Raw genomic sequence first — 21,994 nt, 5'->3', positions numbered from 1 at the left:
TAAAGTCAGAGTCGCATTACAATTTGTGCAAATGTTTAATCGTTTGTCTTGGCATGAGGCAATATTCAGTACAAATAGCATTCATTATTCTTTGCAACGGGCATGATAGTAATGTGAGGACTTAGCACAGCATACAAATTATGTCAAGCTCTCAAAGTAAACCAGAGTGCCTGTGAGGGGCGAATTGAAAAAGTATTTACATTCTGAAGTAAGTGCCAAGTAATGTAAGCTGCATGAGTAATGAGCATTGGGATTTTTAATTGTTAGGACACTTACAATGGCTCAATGTTTTACAGTACAGTACAGAATGTTGAAAATAATAAGAATGTAGCTATTAATAACTCTTTCCATTTATATCTACATATTCCTGGGTGAAAATTGCACATAAAACATTCCTGAGTGACATTTTGTCTAAGACATACAGTACATTTGCAACATATTACAGCTATGACAATAAACCTCTTGAATCTTGAACGATGTTCAGTGTAATTCAAACATAAATGACAGCCATTTTACATCATTTGCTGCTCTTTTTCTATTATCAACAATTGATATAAATGGCAGTTAACCAGTAACATAATTTACCATTTGCTAAACAATCATAGCTTAGCAACTATATCTACTGTAGGTAACTGTTAAGCTCTGGAAGCATGGGGCAGTAGAAAGAGCAATATTTGGCATATAAACAGTTTGGAGGTTGATGTTTTTTTTTTTTTTTGTGTGTAAGGAATGAATAATAAAGTTTATCTGCTTAAACGCAACTGTTAGCATGTCAAGCTAACTAGCTATACTTACAGTAGTAACCTAGGGTTTACTTCAAGGCCATAGTAAGCATATCATTAACTACCTACATAGTTTGTTACAAATTACTCCAAAGAAGCCCATTTCATGACTGGCACATTCACTGTGTAAGCTAGTAAGTCCCCATTGTCTGTGCTACCAGAGTTTATAGGCTAATGTTAGCAGCTGTGTCCCGCTCTTAATTGGATTTGAGGAGGTTTACACTCCAGCAACTCCAGCCAATGTTACCCAAGATGGCATTAAGTTTGCCAAACAAATGAGTTAGTTCTAATCCTAAAAACCTTTCCCTTGAAAGTTAAAAGTGAAAACATAATGCCTAAAAATCTGAACATGCATGCAAGCTAACCGTCTGAGCATGGGGTGATTTCAATCAAGGACCCAATGTTTTAAAAGTTACAATAGATTTTGAGTGCTATATTCATCAATTTTATCATTGTAAACTGCAAATATGCAAATGGTAAACCCGACAGGCATAGCAACAGTAACTAAATTGGACGGGGCTTAGCAAATGGTCAATTCCAATGAAATGGTCTATATACTTGCATAATATAACATAGTTTCCACATCTTAACATTGTAAATTCAAGGATCAAAGTGTTTCAAAGCTATCCCTGGATGTTTAAAAGGCACATTGTGACAAAATGTATTCACTTTAACTGCACAGCTCTGTGCATGAGACGGAGTGCTAGATTCTGTGATACTAGTCTCTGGTGGTAATAGATTAACACACCATTGCTAATACCAGCATGCCCTATGACATAAAAAACAAATCTCAGTGATAAATGTCATGTTTAGATTCCACAAAGAAAAAGTCATGAATAAAATAGATTTCACAAGGCAATGCATTAAAAATCTCATAAAATATAAATCTATTCCTGCTCATTCATAATTCTTGAGAGATCTTCCTGATATGTGTCCACTTACATTCATTGATTGCTGAATTGAATGCAGTTGCAGTCGTCTGTAAGCTGTGGTTAGTACACACATGGGATGTGCTGTCTTTCTTGCACACCCAACATGTTTGACAGCTGGTTGACTCTGAATTGTCCCATTGCTGCAACCTCAGTGTCTTTCATTAAACACCATCTACAGCTCATTGGAGGCTCATTCAGATATTCACAGTCAACACATCTGACAATGTTGTATTTATTAATTACTTATTATTAAAGTGCCTGTCAGCGAAAGCAATGGAACTAACTGTGGTTTAATGTCTTTTGGGATTTGTGTTCTCAGAATATTCTTACATTTGTCGCCTGTTGATATTCTTTAATATCAGTAATCAAACTTTTTTGCAGCAAGGCTCACTGACTACATCTGGTAGCTCTTCTCTTTTGCATGATTTTACAGTGCAACATATCATTATAACCAACAGCAAGTGTAAACAATTCTAAAATATCATTCAATTTGAAGTTCAATCCTGAGGTATCCTAAAGGTTGTACAATTTTTGATGCTTTTGGAGAATCAGTTGGTCTTTTCACACTCCTGAGGTATACTAAGGTCAGCAATATACTCCAAACAAAATCCAACTGGCGGCTCAGTTTTTGAAAACTTTTTGAAATACAGTATTAAAACCACATTCTACACTAGAAAGATCTCCATCTTATCAAGTGATTTTTGTCAGTAATTTAGTTCTTAAAGTTTATTTTACATAGAGAAAGTAAAAAAATCTGCCTGTGCAGTAAGAATATTTCAGTCATTTTTCAAAGGGAAATTGATTCGTTTCAAGTATTTTCTGAAATGCAGTTTGATTTTTCTTGATTGTAGTGCAGTGACCTTCCTTATTCTTTCTTTCATCAAGACACTAACTATGTAGGATTTGCAGGATTTATAGACAGAAAAATCTTTATAAGCTTGGGTATTATGTTATTGCAGTTAATTACAGCTATGTTGGAGAATTATGCTTGGATAGAAATAAACAAAACAAAAAATGAAATGTCATTGTTGACCAACACTAGCACCACTGGTGTGCCTGGGGACTGAAATAGGAAGTGCAAAAAGTTTGACAAGTTTAGAAAGCCTTAGGCACAATATGAACCCGTCACTCTGTCGGTGCAAATCCCACCCAATCATACTTGTTTAAGGTTTATTGCTGGCCCACTGTAAGTGCAATGTGTTATGATTTTCTCATGGGTGTTACACCTTCTCCGCTTCTTGGGAGGTCTTCACAGACTCCAACGGGATCTCATCTGAAGTGTCCACCAGGTTTTCATAAGCCTGACTGTCATTCTCCACATGCTGGTGCCTTGCGAAACTCACAAAAACCTGGAATATCAATGAGGAAAAGAAGGTACTTAAAGGCAAGATTAAAAAAAAGTAATACAACAGAACACTGAAGGGCCTGTGGACATTTCTATAGCCATCTCATTTTTACTCTCCCCCACCCTCTGCCTCTAAAACAAACAGAAATAGTCGTACAGACAACGGGGTGCATGTGAATGAGTTGCCAGACAAGGGCTATGAAGCATCAAGTAAGCGTCTAGGCTCACACAGTGAATGTCAGTTTGACATCTTTGACCAGCTGAGAAAGAGAATAAAACAATCATTCTTCTCTCTGTGATACCCATTTAATGTCAGAAGAAATCAATCCTATGGCGTTCATAAAAAGTCTGTGTGTATTTCATTGTGCTGTAAACATCACTATAGTCCAGGCTTTTTATTCTCTTAGCATTAGCTGACTGTTGTGGTAAAGTGACACAAAGACTTTCACTCCACGGAAAAAAAAAAAAGTGGATCACATAAAATGATAAGAGCATTGCTTTTTCATTAAAAGATTTTCAGTGTGTGTGAGTATAAAAGGATCTGTGAATTACTAAAATGCCTTTAAAACCTCAATGAGAAAAAATCACCCAGACCAATTCCATCAGAAACAACTCGGACTCCCCTTCGTCACAGCTACATATTCGCCAATAAATGAAATGGGACAGAGAGTAAATACATGGGACAGAGCATAAATGAACAGAAATAAACAATAGTGTCCTTTCAGGCTTTTGTTTTAGAGAAGCTCAGATAATAAAGACAGGGTAATAAAGATCTATCATGTCAGCTTTTAAAGCTTCTGTAATTAGCTAATTTATATAATCAGCGTTATAATGAAATGCTTATGATAAAGAGAAAAGATCTTTAGTAAACAAAGGATGATGTTTGTCAAGAAGACGTTTCCTTTGCTCATGTAATAAGCTATATTCATTTACATATGCTGAAACCTTTGAAAAATTGTTTGACATTTTGATAAACACATTAGTCGACATTAGATGAGAAGACTGATGCCACTTTTATGGCTGTGCATTAAGCAAGTAGCTTGAATCTAAAAGGACATCCACACATTTTCATTTTTACATTTCCAAGTGTGTAACAGAAATAAAAACAAGATAAAACATTTAAAGAAATTTGTTTTAGAGATGCTGGTGGGCAGATTTTGGACTTTGGACAGAACTAGGCTAGCTGTTTCCCCCTACTTCCAGTTGTATGCTAAGCTAGGCTAACTGCCTCCCAGCTGTAGGTCCATACTTAACACACAGACATAAGGATGTATCACACTGCTCATCTAACTCTCTGAAAGAAAACAAAATGTCAAACTATACCTTTAATATGGAATCATCTGATGTATTTCATTTGAACTATAGTGTCATTTTACATCTTGAGTTCAGGGGAGTTACTCTGTTAGGTACTGATCATCAGAAATAAAGTTCTTGATATTATGGTACTACTCCCTTCAGAAAACCCATATTATTATTACAGCTGAAATTTCCTAAATTCCTTTTTTTCTTTACCCAGGATAAATTTACTGAGCACAAATACTTGTTTCCTGGAAAAACCATGTTCCAAAGTCGTTCTTGGAAGCGGCCCAGTACAAACACAGCCTTACTGTATTTGTCGGCTTCAGAGCAGCTGAACAGCTTAGGCAAGTTGGAGGTTAAAAAGCCTTGCTCAAGGGCAGCTCGGTGGCAAATTCTGCTCCTCCACTATTCTGACCTGCTGAGGAAGTCATACTGTCTAAACAAGGGATTCTCATGGAATCAAATTGTTACGCTTCCAGTAAGAAATTGTAATTCTACAAAGCGGATTATGGTCCTTTGTTCACTCCAAGGTAAAACAGGCTTCTGCTGCTTCATACACTGTATTTCCAAAGCATAAGCAACAATTCTTATTAAAAAAAACAACACTTTTTGTTCAACTATCATTTCATTGGAAGTTAGTACCTACATATGTAAAGCTTGCTGACCTCAAAGCTCATGGAGCCGGTGGCCAGTTGGGTGTAGAGAAATCAGCAGACTACCTTGCAACTGAGGAGCAAGCCATGCCTGCAGAACGCCCAAGGCAAAAGTATGCTTCTGTGTGTGTGATGTCAGACCATCAGCAGTGTGTATCAAGGTCACACTTGTCAAGACATCTTATCAGGGCAGAATGAATAAGAAAATAAGAATGACAGTAGCAACAAATACACCCTGCGCCCATCTCTCTCGGCCTCTGACCCTGCCACTGGCTGATATTGGCTTGATGTGCTGAGGCATGCACAGCATTTCATATTCATAGTCAAGGCTGTATAGTTTTGCAGAATTTAAAAAGTACAGTTTGTTCAACTTTATTTGAGAATCCTAGTAGGATAAAAAGTGCTTAAGTGGTGCAGTTGATAGTGACAGCTTTTCTGACTGAGATGACCATGGTAAATTCATCCCCTGCTTTGTGATATGACTTTGCTCGTAATGCACACTTTCTGTATTTAGCCAACCATCCATTCATGACGTGAATGTCATGCGCCAGTGCTGTTGAGTGACATTTTCTTAATAACAGATGGATACAGGCATTAATTACATTACAGAGGGTACATTTGGGTGTTTATTTGATGCCCGTTGAGGCAGAACAGTAGGGGAAGGACGTGAATCACCCAATTAACCTCTCCTGTATATCAAAGGAGCCCTTGCCGAATGTGAAATGGCTATTTTTACATGTCATCCACATGTTCATGCTCTACCCTTATGCTGCACCGACTTTGAAATGTTCTTTAGAGTGGTGGAAGATCTTGCTTAAGTCTGTTAGTCTGAGAGTGGACAAAACAACTTCACATTGGAAATTTGGAAAAAAAATACATGTTACAATTTCCATTCTTTATCCGGGATGACGTGTCTCTCCCTGAGAAACTGTTGGCTTTGAGGAGGCGGTTTCTTTATTCCATCGAATTGAATTAAGGATTTTTTAAAACCAAACCAGAGTTTCTGATTGTTGGAAGCGCTTAAAGACTAACAAAGACCTTTTTTTGGTAATTTTTTTATTTTGTTTCTGTCAAGTGGGAGTGTGTTTCACGATGATCTGCAAGGTCAAATTATTGTTTTTGTCTATGGAGCCTGGTGGCGGCCAATAGCGATATATTGGCTGTTTCTGGTTCAACAAAAGGTTTATCTCTGCAGGGATCCTTTCTATAAATGTTGTCAGACAGAGAATAACAATGTGAGCCAGTCAGTGGCAAAAACAAGCACTTTTAGTGAATGTACTTGATGGGCGCCTTTGTCTCCATGGATTACATTGCCGCCATGGTGAATTAGGGGTTTATTTTGACCAAACCAGAGTTGTTGATTGTTGGAACAGTGGACGGACTGAATTTTTTACTTTGTTTCTGTCCAGTCTGAATGAAATGGGTTTTATGATCTGCAAGGTAAAATTACTGTTTTTGTCAATGGAGTATGGTGGGCTGTAGTTCTAGTGCTTTGGTCTGACATGCTCGTGCTTTAGTGCAACCTTTAGTGGTTCTGAAAGTCGTATGCAGCACCAAGTATTATTTCACAATAAACTACTAAATAATTCACATATTTCTTTTATTAATTTTAATAGTTGTAACTGATGCATACTAGATGTAGTGAAATGCTTTATAAATGATCAAATCAATTGATCACATTGGATTGTAAGCATCATTTACCCATAATTGAAATTCTTAAAATGTATTTTACCTGGAAAATGTCTTATTTGAGCATCTATAAAAGGGCTGTATCTAATTGTACTATAATTAAGCGGTAATATGATGAACTGTAAATTACAATACGATAATCAGTGTTCAAGAACAGGTTCGCCTCTAGAAGAGATTCAAATAAAATTGTTCTCTAGCTAGTAAAGTGCTATAGTGACATAGAGTAAGCAAGATGATACTTGCCATCATATCATATTTTGTGTCATGAAACTAAAGTGAGTGAAACATAAAACTACAGGAAAGAGTAAGTAATAATTAAGACTACATATATTGTGAAACTAAAAGGTCACCTGCAGTGTTGACAAGGCTGAATGTGGACCATTGTCCACACACAAAGCAACAAATACTTCACATTCCAACCACACAATCATCCTCTAAAAGACAGTTCAGAAAGTCAAATTTTCCTTTCAAATGCTCCATCTGCTCGCCACTGTCTTGGCCATCAGTGTTAACGCCTGAGCTCCAGGCTGTGTGGATCAATATTAATTGTAGTGCAAGTCGGGTGTTATACTATAGGTCAAGGCTCTTCTCTATAAATCACCAGCTGAAAGGTGACAGTCTGGGTCTCCACAGGTTCTCCAGTGCTACCCTCTGTGTTTTAATACTATGACCTCCTGGTCCAAGTATGATTTATTTACTGCCTCTGATCTGGTAAATATTGACCAGTGCAGAATGTGGGGCAAGTTGAAAAAGTTAAAACAGAAATTACGCAAGGTTGGAGGTGAAGTGCTAAAAACCCTTAAGGAGGAACCAAATCTGACTGTAAACCACACTAAGTTAGAGCATTTAGCTTTTCATAAATCACTTTCCTGTCATAGTGGTAGGCTAATTGGCCCCTAAAGGGCATATTTCATCTAAATACTGCTGCAAAAGATGGTTTTATCTTGGATAAGGGGTTATCCACAGGGGGGTCATGTTGATAATGAAATGCTTAACATCCCTGTAGGATTTATATCACATCAATTGATTTAAATGCAACAATGCCACAGAGCAGATGAATGCACAGACAGCTAACTTAGTCACTCACTCACTCATTCACATCTCTGTCAGGATTTCCTTTAAATGCAACAGGAGGCACTTTTCTTCCCCATGGTGGGGTGGACCAATGACCTTTCTGGACCGCTCAGAGGTCATCATCATCTCCCACCTGGTCATCTGCTGCTGAGCTAATGGTGGGCTTGCAAGACCAGACACACTCGCGCTCGCCTCTGAGTGCCTGATTGCATCAGGTCCCTGGGGCCATTTGGAAAACACAAGGTGAAGCCAGTCCGTAACATGCAGGGCCCACTTTATCTCACCAATCAGGGGGTCTAGCCAGTGCACTTGGGATGGAATAAAAAAAGGCACTGGCTGAGGGAGCCTTTTATATATATATTTATATATATATAAAAAAAATCTCAGTCTAGATTCTTGATCAATACTGAGACCTGGCGGCTGATCTTGGCTACACAAACTCAGTGTAGTCCTCATTGGTCAGTCTGACAGCCTGAATTGGAGAAGACAATGTGTCGGCAATGACAGATCTTTATATCTTTTCCTGGACTGAGCCAGCTTGTATTAACTGAGAGCACTTATAATGCTGAATGTATTGACTGATGATTTAATAATCCGTCAATCTCAGCTGGTACTCCACAGAATTACAGTAGGAGAATAGAACATGGCCAGTCAAATTGTGCATCCCCTGCTACTGTACAAGCTAATCCCAGCTAAAACTTTTTTGCCAAAATACAGAATACATTTCCCAGATAGATTCAGAGGGACTCCAGAATTGATAACCCTCCATTTGGATAAAGGAAAAATGTGTCCAAGTGGAAATGTTTCACACATTATGGGGCCTGTGTGCAATTCCTATTTTGTTCTTCTCAGAACTTGCCAGGTAACGTGTTTTCACCATGGATAGCCACAATTGCAAAGCATGTGCATCAAAAAAGAATGGACTCTTTGTGGCTAAAGCCATGTTTTTTAGCAGCAGTCTTCTGTCCTGTTTTGCAAATATATTGCTACTGGTAGAGATGAAGATCGAGAGATTGAAATAAATGTATTGCTGGCTTTCCAGTGGCTGGAGATGAAAAGATTTCAGTTGATTCCTTTTCACCTTTACCTTGGAGAACGATACTATGGAATATTGATCAAAGAGACAGTGTGTTCACCTCTAGAAATATAATGGGTTCATTTGATGTAGACAGAATGTAGACCACATTCATATTTAATAATCAGCTACAATGTTAAATGGTTTCTGAACATTTTAAACAGCTAGGATGACAGACAGCCATCACAAATGAGACCATCAAGTTTCTCAATCTAGAAGTAATATAGTAACATGAATTTAATATTGCTGTTTTGGTTGGTCTATGGCTATACAATGTATTAACTCTGCGCAATGTAAATGTCTATAAATTACATGATGAAGTGAAATAAATTCAGAGACACATAAGTTCAGATGAATACGTTTGATAAATAGCCTGTAGCAGCAATTTCTCCATGACAACCAGCAATGTATCTTATTATATCCTGAATATGTACATGCCTCAAAGTGCTGTCTGTCATCTTTTCAGTGACATATGTCAGCTGAAGGCTCATCGTATAGAAGTCTATAGGCAGACTCTATATATATATAAATACTAGACTGTCTTTGTTATTCATGTATCATATGTGATTTTAGTTTCTTCACACAATTTCTCACACATGACAGCGGTTAATTAAAAAAAGAACAAATAAATCCTTGATGTTGTACCAGTCAAATTGCTGAAATGTAACTATGAAATCAAATTAGACACACTCCAGTTTAAAAGAATGTAAGACTCACAAGGCTCAGAGGGAAAAAGTCTCGGCACTTATCATATTTCTTTGGGCCTTACCTGATCCAGAGTGGTCTGGGACACAGAGTAGTCCTCCACACCCAGCCTCTGCTGATGGCTGGTGAACTGGCTGAAGATGTTGGCCAAAGCTCCCTGCGTGTATGGGAGCTGATACTGCAGTGTGTTGTGATGCTTCTCCTTCAGGATGCTGCCTGGGAAGGTATGCTGGACAAAGTCCTCAACTGGCTTCAGTGCAGGAGGCGAGCCGCCAACCCTCACAATCACTGTGTAGCCATCACCGAATCTAGAACAAGAGGCCAGGCATTCAGTACAAAAAAAAAAAAAAAAAACTGCAAACAAGCATGTCAGTGCCAAATTGCTCACGGCTGGTCATCTAAATAATGAACTTTCTTTTCTCCTGTGGTTGCGTCATAGTGTGATGGATAACAGGGAAGAAAGCGACAAGGCAGGAAGCAAAAAAGATGACAAAATATAATTGGTCTCATATTTCCCACTATTTCAAGCTTCCTGGATGTGGTGAGCTGGAGGAGCAGCTGAGTCACAAGCAGCTGAGAACAAAAACAGCTTGACTTCAACAGTGCATTAAAGTTGAAAGCTGATGGATAAACTTTTCAACTTTCTAAGGTAATAGTGGATTTCAACATCATTTTCTGCATCAAATGTAAAAGAAGGTATCATCAAAACAGATGAGACAAAATTATGTTTAGACAATGGTGGATATTTGCTAAGAAAAAAAAGGTTTCACTTACAGACAATGTATTGTTTTTAATAGTTAATATAATAAGTATTTAGGCATGAAAGCCACTGGCAAGTTGCAAGGCGGTTACACCCATAATGTGAGTTTGATAAACTATACATCCCACAGGACTGCATCCCAAATAAGACTCTGACTGAGTATATGATTCACAATGAAGAGTACATATAAAGTGCTTGCCTCATTGAAGAGCCAGAGTTTGGAAATATGTCAACATGATCTAATGGTAAAACTTTACAACATGAACAATATCTTAAAAAATAGTCACAGATGAAAATGGGCCGTAGCTAAGCTCTAAAGCTAATTAGCATTCTGCGTCTTCCCAGTTGCATGCTACGTCTGGTGAGCACCAAATAAGAGTCTGTGCCTTGTTATTCTGTCGTTAGCACTCTTATGACCCATTGTTTTCTGCCTAATTAATTCCCTAATGTTGGATTTACTCTTGGAAATGTCCATTGTGGGCTAGTACAGCACTACATGCAACGAGAGTCAGAGGCTCCCTTAGTGGCAATTAGAGATATGCTGAATAAACTGCGGGCCTACACGACCCCAAAGGAGCGGGAGAGGAAGTGAAGCTCTGTGCTGGTGCTGAGATGCACAATGAATGGACTCCATAGGCTGCAGAGTCCCTTTAGTTAAAACATGATGCTTGAAGTTGAGGAGACGCAGTGCAAAAATAGTGTTACTTTGCATAAAGTGTATGTGGGAATGCCTATTTAATACCCACTTCCATTAAGAATGCATAAGTGTCTTTTTAATGCTACTTTTAGAATCAGATCATCTCAAGGCACCCTCCTTAGCTGGAATTTTCTGGCATTATGATTGGACAAGCCAGAATACCTCTCACATACATCAGATGTCAGAAGAATATTCGCATGAATCTGTAGGAGCTGGCATCTGAGCCAATCACATGTTACATCATTATAACCATACCCCATGACCTCTGTCTCCTGTCTCCCGTCACTACAACGGGTACTGCCAATTGACTGAGGTAAAGAAACTGGGAATTCTTGCAATGATTTAGTGTTTCCTTGCATTGTGGTCTGATACCACAGCGAAGGAAAGGTTCGAAACCAAAATAGCAATGTGCAAATGTGCCCACATTTAAATTGGCTACCATGTTAGGGGAAAAAGAAAATATATATACTAATATAAAAGAATGCAGACAATGTGAAGCAACGACTGGAATATATCAGATTTTATGATGCAACAGAGCGGGTGGCATGCTATCCTGCCACAACGTCTGTGTCAAGCCTACTGTATAGGGAGGATCTGAGAACCGTGCTGGCACTGTGATCTCCTCAGGCTCTGCACGCCGTAGGTGATCAAAAGCATCCCCATGAAACTCTAAGACATATTATGTAGTACACATCATGTGGATACAACTATGGGTGCCCTGCAAGTATCAGCATGTCAGCACTTAATTAAGCAACTGGCCTTTAGACAGCCCTCCAACCGTACCAAATTATACTCCTATTATACTGACCTGAGCCCTGCTCAACTTTGCTATGAAATACTGTTCCTTGCTAGGTGTTCATTGAGTGCCTAGGGCTTCATTAGTTCAAAGTGAAAAAGCAGGATCATAATAATCATCACAGGAACGCGGATCTCAACGACTCTGGTCACATCGCATGAAACAAATTATACCATTGTAGCACTGCTTTGTTCCTCATTAAGAAGCTCCATTCAGTTAGTACTCAAACTCTTTAATTTGTTATTTTCACAAATACATTCCATCATAATATGATTATGATTCAGGTTCATGAATACAATCGGATGTTTATTACTTACAATCAGTGTGAAAATATAAGCACATCTATCTCCTCCAGATGCTCAGTCCAAAAGACGGTAGCTATGAATGGATCTCGCATTATCACGTGTCAAATGTTATCGCCATGGCTGTGCTGCTGTCACCAAAACACTAACAGTATGTCACAACATGTACGAGCTGTTCTAAGCTGTTTGCATGAAACGTAAAGACTTAATACCTGTAAGAAGTGTTGACATCTACCTTTGACAATACACTTTGATTTGCACACGCAGCACCATCGTTCTCCAGTAAAGCATACCATTTATATAGACTGTAGCCAGAACTCCTCTCTCATTGTGGATCATTTTTGAAGATTTTTATAAGATGCAAAAGAATACACAGTCTGTAATCAGACACCACAACATCACAGCCATCCCCACACATCAAGCTTAATTCATCATCCAATCAAGACTATGACCATAATCCCCTTGTGTTTATTATAGCTGCCGGCGCAGGAAATGGGCTTTGTCTATGGACTGCCAAGCTCGGCGAAGATGCAAAAACATTTTTGCAAATATCCAATAAGGCCATGAAGCATTGTGGTGAAAGGGTTTGGCAAAAGGGTTGGGTCATTTATTGGTGATGAAATGCTGCTTGTCAGTGACAGTAAAAGGGCTTATCAATTAGCTACCCCTCATTCTCTCTCCCTGGCTACCTTACTTTTATTTCCTTTCTTTCTGCAGCTACACAGGGGCTTCAGGCTGCGCTTTGGGGAAAATATCTTTCTCTCATATTCATCATTTTTACTCTGCTTCTGTATTCACAACAAAACAAGTTCTTTCATCTTGGATACACTGTCGGTCTTGGCTCTCCTCAAATAAACTATGTCTGTGTAGGGAAAGGTAGGCTTGGATATGTTGAAACAGAGCCTGCAGTACACTTTGTGTTCATAACAATAGCGTGGCATGCTTGAAACAATTAATTCCATTTTAACTGCTGATTTAATAGCAAAAAAGACAGATCTTTGCAATTTGGGGGCTGAATAAAGAGAAACAAAATGAAAGGATTATGTTTAAAGTCATGACTGCACCACATTGTCACAACTAATCCTTTCATAATATTTTACATTAGAGATATGATACAGCGGCTCAACACAGCATGGCAGAGACACTGTAATGTCTGCGCTGTTTCTTCGTTTTCATTATTCTGCCTCAATCCTCTCCTCCACCCTGGTCCGCTGGAAAGTCGTTCTTCCATGTAATTTAAAACAAACAACAGCCAGACACAGATAAGGGCATGACAGGCAGAAAATAATTCTGCTGCCTTCCTTCATCTGAGGGAGTCTGGAAAGGTCACCCTCACCACTGCCAAATCTTGTATTTGTGTCCGCAGGGGGGAAGGCGGACGCGGGGCAAGAGGTCACAGTGTGGCTTGGGTGGTCTGGTGCTTTGATCAGGCAGGGAGTCGTCCAAAAAACTTCCTTAGTTCCTGGAGGGGGAGTAAACAAAGCTCTAGGCAGAGGCTCCACAGGCACAGTGGGGAGAGAGGGGTAGATGGATGGATAAATGGATAGAGAGAGGGATGGATGGATGGATGGATAGGTGATCTTTGTCCAAACAGGAAAGGATAGATTGGCATTGTAAGGAGGCCTTAAAAATGTGTTGATTAGAAATATTGCATGTTTATCCCCATTCATGATAATAAGACCCCATCAGTAAAAATAAATATTAAGAATAAAACAAATAACACAATTTACAAAATGAACTGTAAAATTAAAAGAATAAAATACCCATCTATATATGATAAAAACAATAATAATAATAATAAAATAGATGAGACATGATGGAAATCAAATTTCCATGCTGTTATGAATAAAAGGCTTTTTTTTTGTGTTTTAAAAATCATTCAAAAGATCACTATGTGAAGAGTATTACTTCCAAAAATGTATTCCTTAAAACCAAATATTTTGAATGTACTTCCTTGCTTATAAAATATTTGCAAAGCTGTGCATTAATATTTTAAAACCTGTATTGATTATATTTTGCTGGCAGTTCTCCTCTTTCCTGTCTTTTTCTGGCAAAATATTCATAATAACTGATAACAAACTGCAACAAACTGGTAATAAGACATTCAATGACAACACAGTGACAGTTTGTAAGCAACGACTGCACTTACTCCACATGCTGGTTTGTGGTGTGTAGTAAACTTATGATGCTCTTCTGCAGCTCCATTGGCAGAGTCAGTCATCATCTTCTCTATTATTACTTTTGTAATCTCTCAAAGTGGCCAGTAAGATCATTTGTGTCAAACTGCTTGAGTCTCTGTGTGTTCTATATGTGTATATACTGGCTGTAAGACAAATTTCCACTTGGGGGCAATAAAGTTAAAGCTGAAGTTGAAGATTACCGCTGCAAACTGTCGGTGGTTTAGCATGACACTGTTGTCAGAAATGTGTATTCTTGGACATGTGCTAGTGGCGCACAAGATGCAGACAAAAACGGGGTCCGCATTTAAAACATTGCTCCATACTGTTTCACTACTATACTGTACCTTCAAAACAAGTACAACCACTGTTAAACACTAAATTCATTATGCTGTTAATGTATCTAAAATGAATACATAAAAACTACCTAAGTCTCTGGCAATGGAAGTTTGAATTTTTCTTTTTAAGTATTATGTTTAGAAGTCGTGCTGTAAATGACTTTAAAAAAAAAAAGTTCTGAGTGGCAATATAAAGCGGGAAGTTCATTCTTAACCTTGGAAATAGCAGTTTGAAACCCCAGGTCCATCTTTACATGAAGTTGAAAACTTCAGATAAAAGGTAGTGATTGGGCCTTGAGTTAACATTACTGTTTTCAAATAAAATGGTTTAATCTGTCCTTAGTGATAGTTTTCATTGATGAGTAGTGGAAGACTGCTTCTATGCAGGCATATTCACGAGGCGTTTGTATCCAGTATTGTGCTTCGAAAGTAATCCTACACGAAGGCCATCATCTGGCCTGTAAAAGTTATTACTAAGAGATATACAAACATGCATAGTTCGACACGGATGTAATAAAAGACAGAGAGGCATGTAGCAATTTCTGCAGTCCTTGAAATATAGATGCAGATGCTTATATTGCTTGCACAAAAAAAAAAAGCTGTGATAAAACCAATGTCGGTACAAGAACCGCAATCCCACATAAATTAAGATTCACACCAACTATCAAGGGTAAAGATGTCGTATATTTCCACTGCAGACAGCTCTCAGATACGTACAGTATATACAGTACGCCATCTGTGTCTGTCAGTGTTCTAGCAGGCTTAATTACACCTACGTTGCTGATGCATTGTAAACTGTAAAGAGAATTATTTTGTCATCCATCTCCGCTGGTGACACGCACTTAAAAGCCGTAAACTATTCAGTTAATGGCACACCTGCAGAGCTGACGCAGAGTGAGTGGGAAGGAGTTTATTGGACTTCTCAACGTCAACTTCAGGGGACTGATCCAAACTTTTAGACACCACTCTTGTAAAAACTCTCCAGCGCCCACACCGCATTACCTTAATGCATTAAAGGCACTTTACCCCCCACTTTTATATCATGACGTGCTTTAAGCAAGGAGAAAATAAGACTCCAGGCTGTGGTGTGTACTTACTGCAGATACTCTATGAAGTGGGGATATGAATGATATCAATCAGTGAAAAATCCTGCATCGGCTAGTGGGTGTCCTTCCTAACTGACAAGATTATAGGGGAGCTTTGAAGTGCTTTTATTGGTTCCTCCACTTCATTTGGGTTTACTTAACACCTGGGAGCTTTCCTACCAGCACACTGCTGTATTAAAGCACTGTTTACAGCCTCTTGCAAATTTCTTTACTTATTTATTTTTCCCCTTACCCATCAGCCTTTCATAAATTCCTATAAGTGTGATTGATTTGAGGGTCTCGATATCAGGACAGGGAAGGAGGATGTTTTTAACAGCCGAGGAGGAAGATAATGAAGGGGGCTTCTTAAAATGGCCGCCCTACTGTTCAGAATCCACCGCCCAAATCAAATCTTCAGCCCCTTTTCGCATGCTGACCACCTCTCTGGCAGTTTAAATGGGCTATTTTGGCTCATTTGGGGCTTGATTGATACACAGAGGCGGGGGTTGTTAAAGCAGCAGAAGGGCATCTCGGTGATAAAGACAGGGTCACCACTGAACTAAAGGGGGCAGCACTAACAAGCACTTGGATGGCTGGGTTGGAAGCCCTGCCACCTGAGAGTAGCACAGGGAGGAATAAATAAGGGTAATATGGCGAGGTTTTTGAAGGAGACGAGGCGATGGGGGGAGTGAGGGATGCGAATGTGGGAGGGTGAGCAATAGGGGGTCAAAATGTGAGAGCTGCCCCTGCGGTGAGATTCTGCACTCCTTTCAGGGGCTTGTGATGAGAAAGAGATGGAGACGTTGGGGATGGGAGGGCAGAGGGGGGAAGAAGCGGCACCCCCAGCTTTGCAGGTCAGCCGCTCTCGCCGTGTGACAATGGCGTACACCACCTGCCTCTATCGCCATGGCTCCCCCTCTTCCACCTCAACCCCTGCTGCCTGATGGAACTCTTCCCATCTGCAAACTGGCAACAGCTTGCGCATTTATGAAAATCAGCCCCTCCATTCCCACATTATGGACAAAACATTGGATGTTCAGTGTTTCTACCGTGCCAAGCTGGATAGATGAGATTCACAACAACTTAAACGATGGTGGATCACATGCTAAACCAAGGGTGGGAACCTGTGTGTGTGTGTTGGTGGGGGGCAACATGGCAGCACAAACATGTGGTGGGATAGTGACGAGAAAAGAAAACAGAGAAGACAGTCCTTAATTGCTTTTTCAGTCATTAACAGGGTCCCACACCTCATGAAACATTAATTACACCAAGCTGCGGAGATAGGGGCGCTTAATTAGAAATTATTCACTGCGTGGCAAGAACTGAGCGATAGCATTTCAGCAGCATGTAAATTGTCCATGCGAGATCTAAAATAAGCACGGCGAAAATCGGTGTAGACGTCATGCTTATCTGGCTTCCTCTCACTTGACTGTCTTGTGAAGTGCGATTCCCTTTTACCTGATAGCATGTCGAGTAAAGTAGGACACGTGTTAACCCTCTGTTCTCCTCCCTTGTTTACTGCTTCTACCTCCCCCCCCCGTCGCTCCGGTGGCTGTTACCTATCCCTGTACCTCCTGTGAGGTTCATAAATGATTTACGCCACCCTGCTCGTCCCCCTACTGACAGGATGTAATTGACACAGAGGATCTGTCAATTACCCTAACATCTGGGAGGGACTGATTGGAACATCGCTCTCCCACTTTAGCCCTTCGCCTCTCAACTCTCCCTCGTTCTCACCCTTTTTTAGCCCAATCTAAAATCTACCTCTTCCCTCTCCGCAGTGAGACAGTGGCCGATGATATGACATTAATGCTCTTGATGTGAAATACCCTTGACACTGTTGAACCCCTCCTTGCTGTTCGAGAACTTTTCCCTTAATCCCCTGCACGACTTTAAAAATGGTCCGCTCCACCCCTCATCCCAGGTGTATTGATCTTTCTCTCCACCCAACGATTTCCACCACATATTCCTGTCTTGTGTGTGTAGCTCTTGTGTGTGTGTGTGTGTAATGTCCTTCCTCTTACAAGATCACACAATGGAGTGGTAATAATGTCACCAGACTGTACCTAAGGTAATGGATGGGCCTCACTGTTACATGCAGGGCTCGGGGCACAAGTGCTGGCCTTGGGAAATGTCAGATGAATATCAGAGAACAGACCCGAGTGGTAAGAGTTAAGGGCAGGGGATATCTCCAATGGAGAGGTAACAAAACGCATTAAGAGACATGTACAAAACCTATTATGGGTGTGCATAAGGATAGGGATGGTGGAAAAAGAATTTATGGGTCTGTAGAGAAACAAATGTGAAACTGAGATAATGGTGAAAGGCTTGGGACACTAACCTCCTGCCTACAGACCTGACTGTCTGCACATTGGCCTCATATATGGATCTTTACATGTGAAATCAATGCAATCATGTTGATGAATGTACGCTAAAAAGAACATTTTCAGCTTAGCACGCCAAAACATATGGGGCATATACTGTATATGGGTTTATTAAGACAAGAAGCTTACTGGTAAGTAAAACAAACAAATATATTATCGTTACATAACCTCTGATACTAAAATAGTTTTACATGTTGGGATATACACTTATTTGTTGTCTTGCGGAAACGTATATTGATACCACTCTCGTGTCTGTACACACTAAATATGACTCTAGAGCAAGCGGCTGATTAGCTTAGCTTAGCATAAGCACTCTTATGAACACATTATATGCTGTTTGTTCTCTCCACTCAAAACCAAAGAGTAAAAACTTACATACACACTTACTGCTAGCTGTTTCCCCCACTTTGACTGTATTTGAGGTTCCACTGGTACCTAATACTTTTTGATAAATGTTATATCTCCGAAAGGGTCCTTCTTAGCTGTAGCAATAAATGATAAAATAAAAAGATGCATTCTTTCCTTTTCTTCCTTGGAAAACATGGAATAGTTTTCTTTTTTATTAACAATATACATTGTCCTATGTTATTTATATACACAGTATAAATAACAGAACACCTCAGTGGGAGACAGGGATTTCTTTCATCTCATTTCAAGGGGCTTCAAAGATTTTCTTTAAATTTTTTTTATTCTACTCTTGGGCTAACACACTCAGTGGTAACAAAAAAAGGACCCTTACCTGCTCTTCAGATGCTGGATGCTCCCAAAACACTTGAAGCGACCGTTTACCATGATGGCCATGCGTGTGCACAGTGCTTCACACTCCTCCATACTATTGAAACACAGGGGTGAGGAAAATGATGCAGGACAAATGTAAAGCAGCAAAAATACCAGATGCTTGAGTCTCTTTCTTTTTGAGATAAAAAACAATGGCATCTTAAAATTGGCCTCCTTGGTATAATGGGGGCATTTCAGGGATTTTTATTATGCCTGTCCTTCTCATTCAGCTACTTCTCAGTGTGCTGTATTCAGGGCTAGAACACTGATCACAGATGTTTTTTTAAAAGGGAAGAACTCAATCAATTTTAGACCGTGTCAACTCACATTATTTTGCCGATAAAGATCTCTACTGATTTACAGAAACTTTCTCTTCTCATTTACAGTTAAAGTTTGGGTTGGAGCATTTTTACGTGTCTACTTTGACACCTTAAATAGACGACAAATTTGGTAATTAGAGGAAGAGGAAGGGACCATCTGTAGTTCCTATTATCTAATTTTTTCTCTTTCGGGGTTGGGCTGGAGCAGGAGTCATTTGTAGTTGAGGCAAAACCTGTGAAGCCTTTCTGAGGAATGGTGCAATTAGGATTATGACTTTGTAAAACCTGGTGAATCTGCCACTTAACAAAACACAACCACCTGGTCATGCCATGGACGATTGGATGCAGCTCAGCCACATTGCCCGCGACAACAAATGCTTTTATTTCTCCATGAAGACAACACGTGTAATGAGAATAATATATTCCAAAGGAAACAACAACGGCACAGATTATTCACGTGCATTGCTAGCGGCACAAATGATTCAAAAACCCAGGCAATTTGCGAAATAGTGAAATAAACAGGCTTGTGAATTGTTAAATGTTCCATATTGACTTGGGACATCAAGTTTTAAGCTTCTGAAAAAAGGAGGCATTTCATTTTTTTCTTCCTCATTCAAAACCATGTCCAAAACTGGCCAGCAGTACAGAAGAAAAAGTTGGGAAACTAACTTTACTCCAGGAAGTCTTGGATAATGAAAAGTCTCCAGCACTGATATTGACAGTTTTTCTTTTCATGGAGGAAAAAAAACCTCCAGTCAGTCAATATCTCCTCATGCTCCATGAAAGCTTTATAGCAGCCAGTGTGTTTCTGGCAGCCAATATTAACTGCTATTCAGGAAACAATACCTTTTGACTAAAGTGTAACTCCAGTCAATTATAATTACAGTTATACAGCTGACGTTCATTTTACGGACAATGTGGCTGATCTGATTTCCCTGGTAAGGAGTCAAAATATTTGGACTCTATCTTAGCAGGTGAGGTGTGAATCCATCAGAGAAAATCAATAGGTAAAGAGTGATGTTGCACCTGTGTGATGTGAGAATGACTGAGCGTCCCTCTTTGATGATACTCAGGATGCAGTCCCACAGGAAGCGTCGCGCTTTGGGGTCCATCCCAGTGGTTGGCTCATCCTGCAATGAATGTAATCTCTTTAAAACAGTTCATCAAATGCTACCTCAGAAAATCATTTAAAGATATAGGATATCCTAGTATATTACAGCACAAATCTACTTTGAACAGATCATCTAAAGGACCACTATGTAGTAGAAAAATTCCAAAGGCACTATTAAGAGCCAGTGTTTGGGTTGTCTCCTTTGGGCTACTGTAGAAACATGGTGGTTCAATAAGGCATACTCTGTAGAACAGGACCCACTCTCTCTGTAGATAAAACAGCTTTTCTAAGGTAACAAAAACACAGCTATTCTTATTTTCAGGTGATTATACACTAAGGAAAACATATCTATGAACATTATATTCCATTTCTGCCTATAAATGTTACATACTGGACCTTTAATGATGTGTGTGCGAACAGACATACAGATGGGTGACATAGAAAAGGAAAAACCTGAATTATGTTAACACATAAACACATATCTATTAAGGCAAAACAATAGGAGACAGCAAACATACATGGCTAAACTCTGAGTATACCCATTTACACATAATGGAGACACATATTAAAGCACTCTCCAGCATAGTATAACACACACACAGAGAGTCTCAGTGACTTGCTGTTTCTTTTTCCTCAGGGCTAGTCTGTCCATGCATGATTAGGGGGTGACAGTACTCAGTCCATTGGCTGATTTCGTTCCAGGCCCGGTTCTCCCTCGCTAGCAGAGTCCTACAAATCCCAAGGGGTATTTCCATCACTGTGCCCAATGTGTCCCTGTGCAAACCCTACGTGGCACTGCCTCAAGGCCGCCTGGGCTCCCTGGGCTAGCACACAATACTGAAATTGACACAGACACTGACAACACATTATCCCACTGCCTCAAAGTGGAGGCTGGCCTGGCTCAGGCGAGTAAATAAGTAGGTTTGGAATAGTGCAGCTCGACAGACCAAGCACTGAGCCAGAAAACAGAAACGGCTGGAAAGATTATTCTGTAAATATAATTCATTATGGATTACTCATTACCTGACTGATTACTCATTAAATTGTTATTAGCAGCATAATCTGATGGATTGCTTTAAATAATGCAAAGTAATGCATTTATTACATTTTACAGGCAGAAAATTAAACAGCATGAACTGGCATTAAAATGTATTTATATAATCTAACATTTCTGCTTTATTAGACCATGTGATGTGGTGGCTGGGACATGGGATAACAAGTAAAAATTGTAATAATCTTAATGAAGAAAATACTTTGGTGAGCCCCCTTAAGGAGCCCCAAATGTGATTTAAGGTCATTAAAGTTTGTCCCTCATAATAACACGGCCACAACTTCCTAATGCACATTAAAGCCGCTTAATTGAAAGCATGTGATGCAGTGTATTCTGAGTCATGCTTTCATTAATCTTCCATCAGTGAGAAAATGCTTTTGCTCTCAGTTTTAAGTCCTGATGAATTGGAATTTTAATACGTGCAAACATGGTTCTGTGTGCTCTACGTTTTTCTAAAGGAATTGGTCTTGAATTTTTTTTTTATTAAAACATGACCTGTGAGTGACCCCTGAAAAATACACCCTCTTCATCCACAAGTAATGTACATGTAATCCTTCAGGAAATTCAGTAAGGATTTACTAAATTGATCCGAATCTTGTTTTTTTTTTCATCCGCTCACTCTTGAAAGCATATGTTAACCCA

General features: G+C 39.4%; 1 protein-coding gene across 3 annotated transcripts in view; it reads right to left on the bottom strand.

Moving 5' to 3' along the window:
• Positions 1-16: 16 nt before the first annotated feature.
• The window catches only part of LOC127379635 (phospholipid-transporting ATPase ABCA1-like), a 144,655-nt gene continuing 122,677 nt past the window's right edge, over positions 17-21,994 (bottom strand). For all 3 annotated transcript variants that reach the window (XM_051429503.1, XM_051429504.1, XM_051429505.1), the window contains 4 exons: positions 20,217-20,320; positions 18,833-18,925; positions 9,619-9,862; positions 17-3,063 (listed from right to left, as the gene is read on the bottom strand). In XM_051429503.1, the coding sequence (XP_051285463.1) occupies positions 2,935-3,063; positions 9,619-9,862; positions 18,833-18,925; positions 20,217-20,320 (570 nt within the window). In that variant the 3' untranslated portion in view covers positions 17-2,934. The remainder of the gene's footprint in view (positions 3,064-9,618; positions 9,863-18,832; positions 18,926-20,216; positions 20,321-21,994) is intronic.

The sequence above is a fragment of the Dicentrarchus labrax genome, unplaced genomic scaffold (assembly GCF_905237075.1).
Source record: "Dicentrarchus labrax unplaced genomic scaffold, dlabrax2021, whole genome shotgun sequence".
In the NCBI taxonomy this organism is placed as follows: domain Eukaryota; kingdom Metazoa; phylum Chordata; class Actinopteri; family Moronidae; genus Dicentrarchus; species Dicentrarchus labrax.
This window is presented reverse-complemented; position numbering and strand designations above follow the sequence as displayed.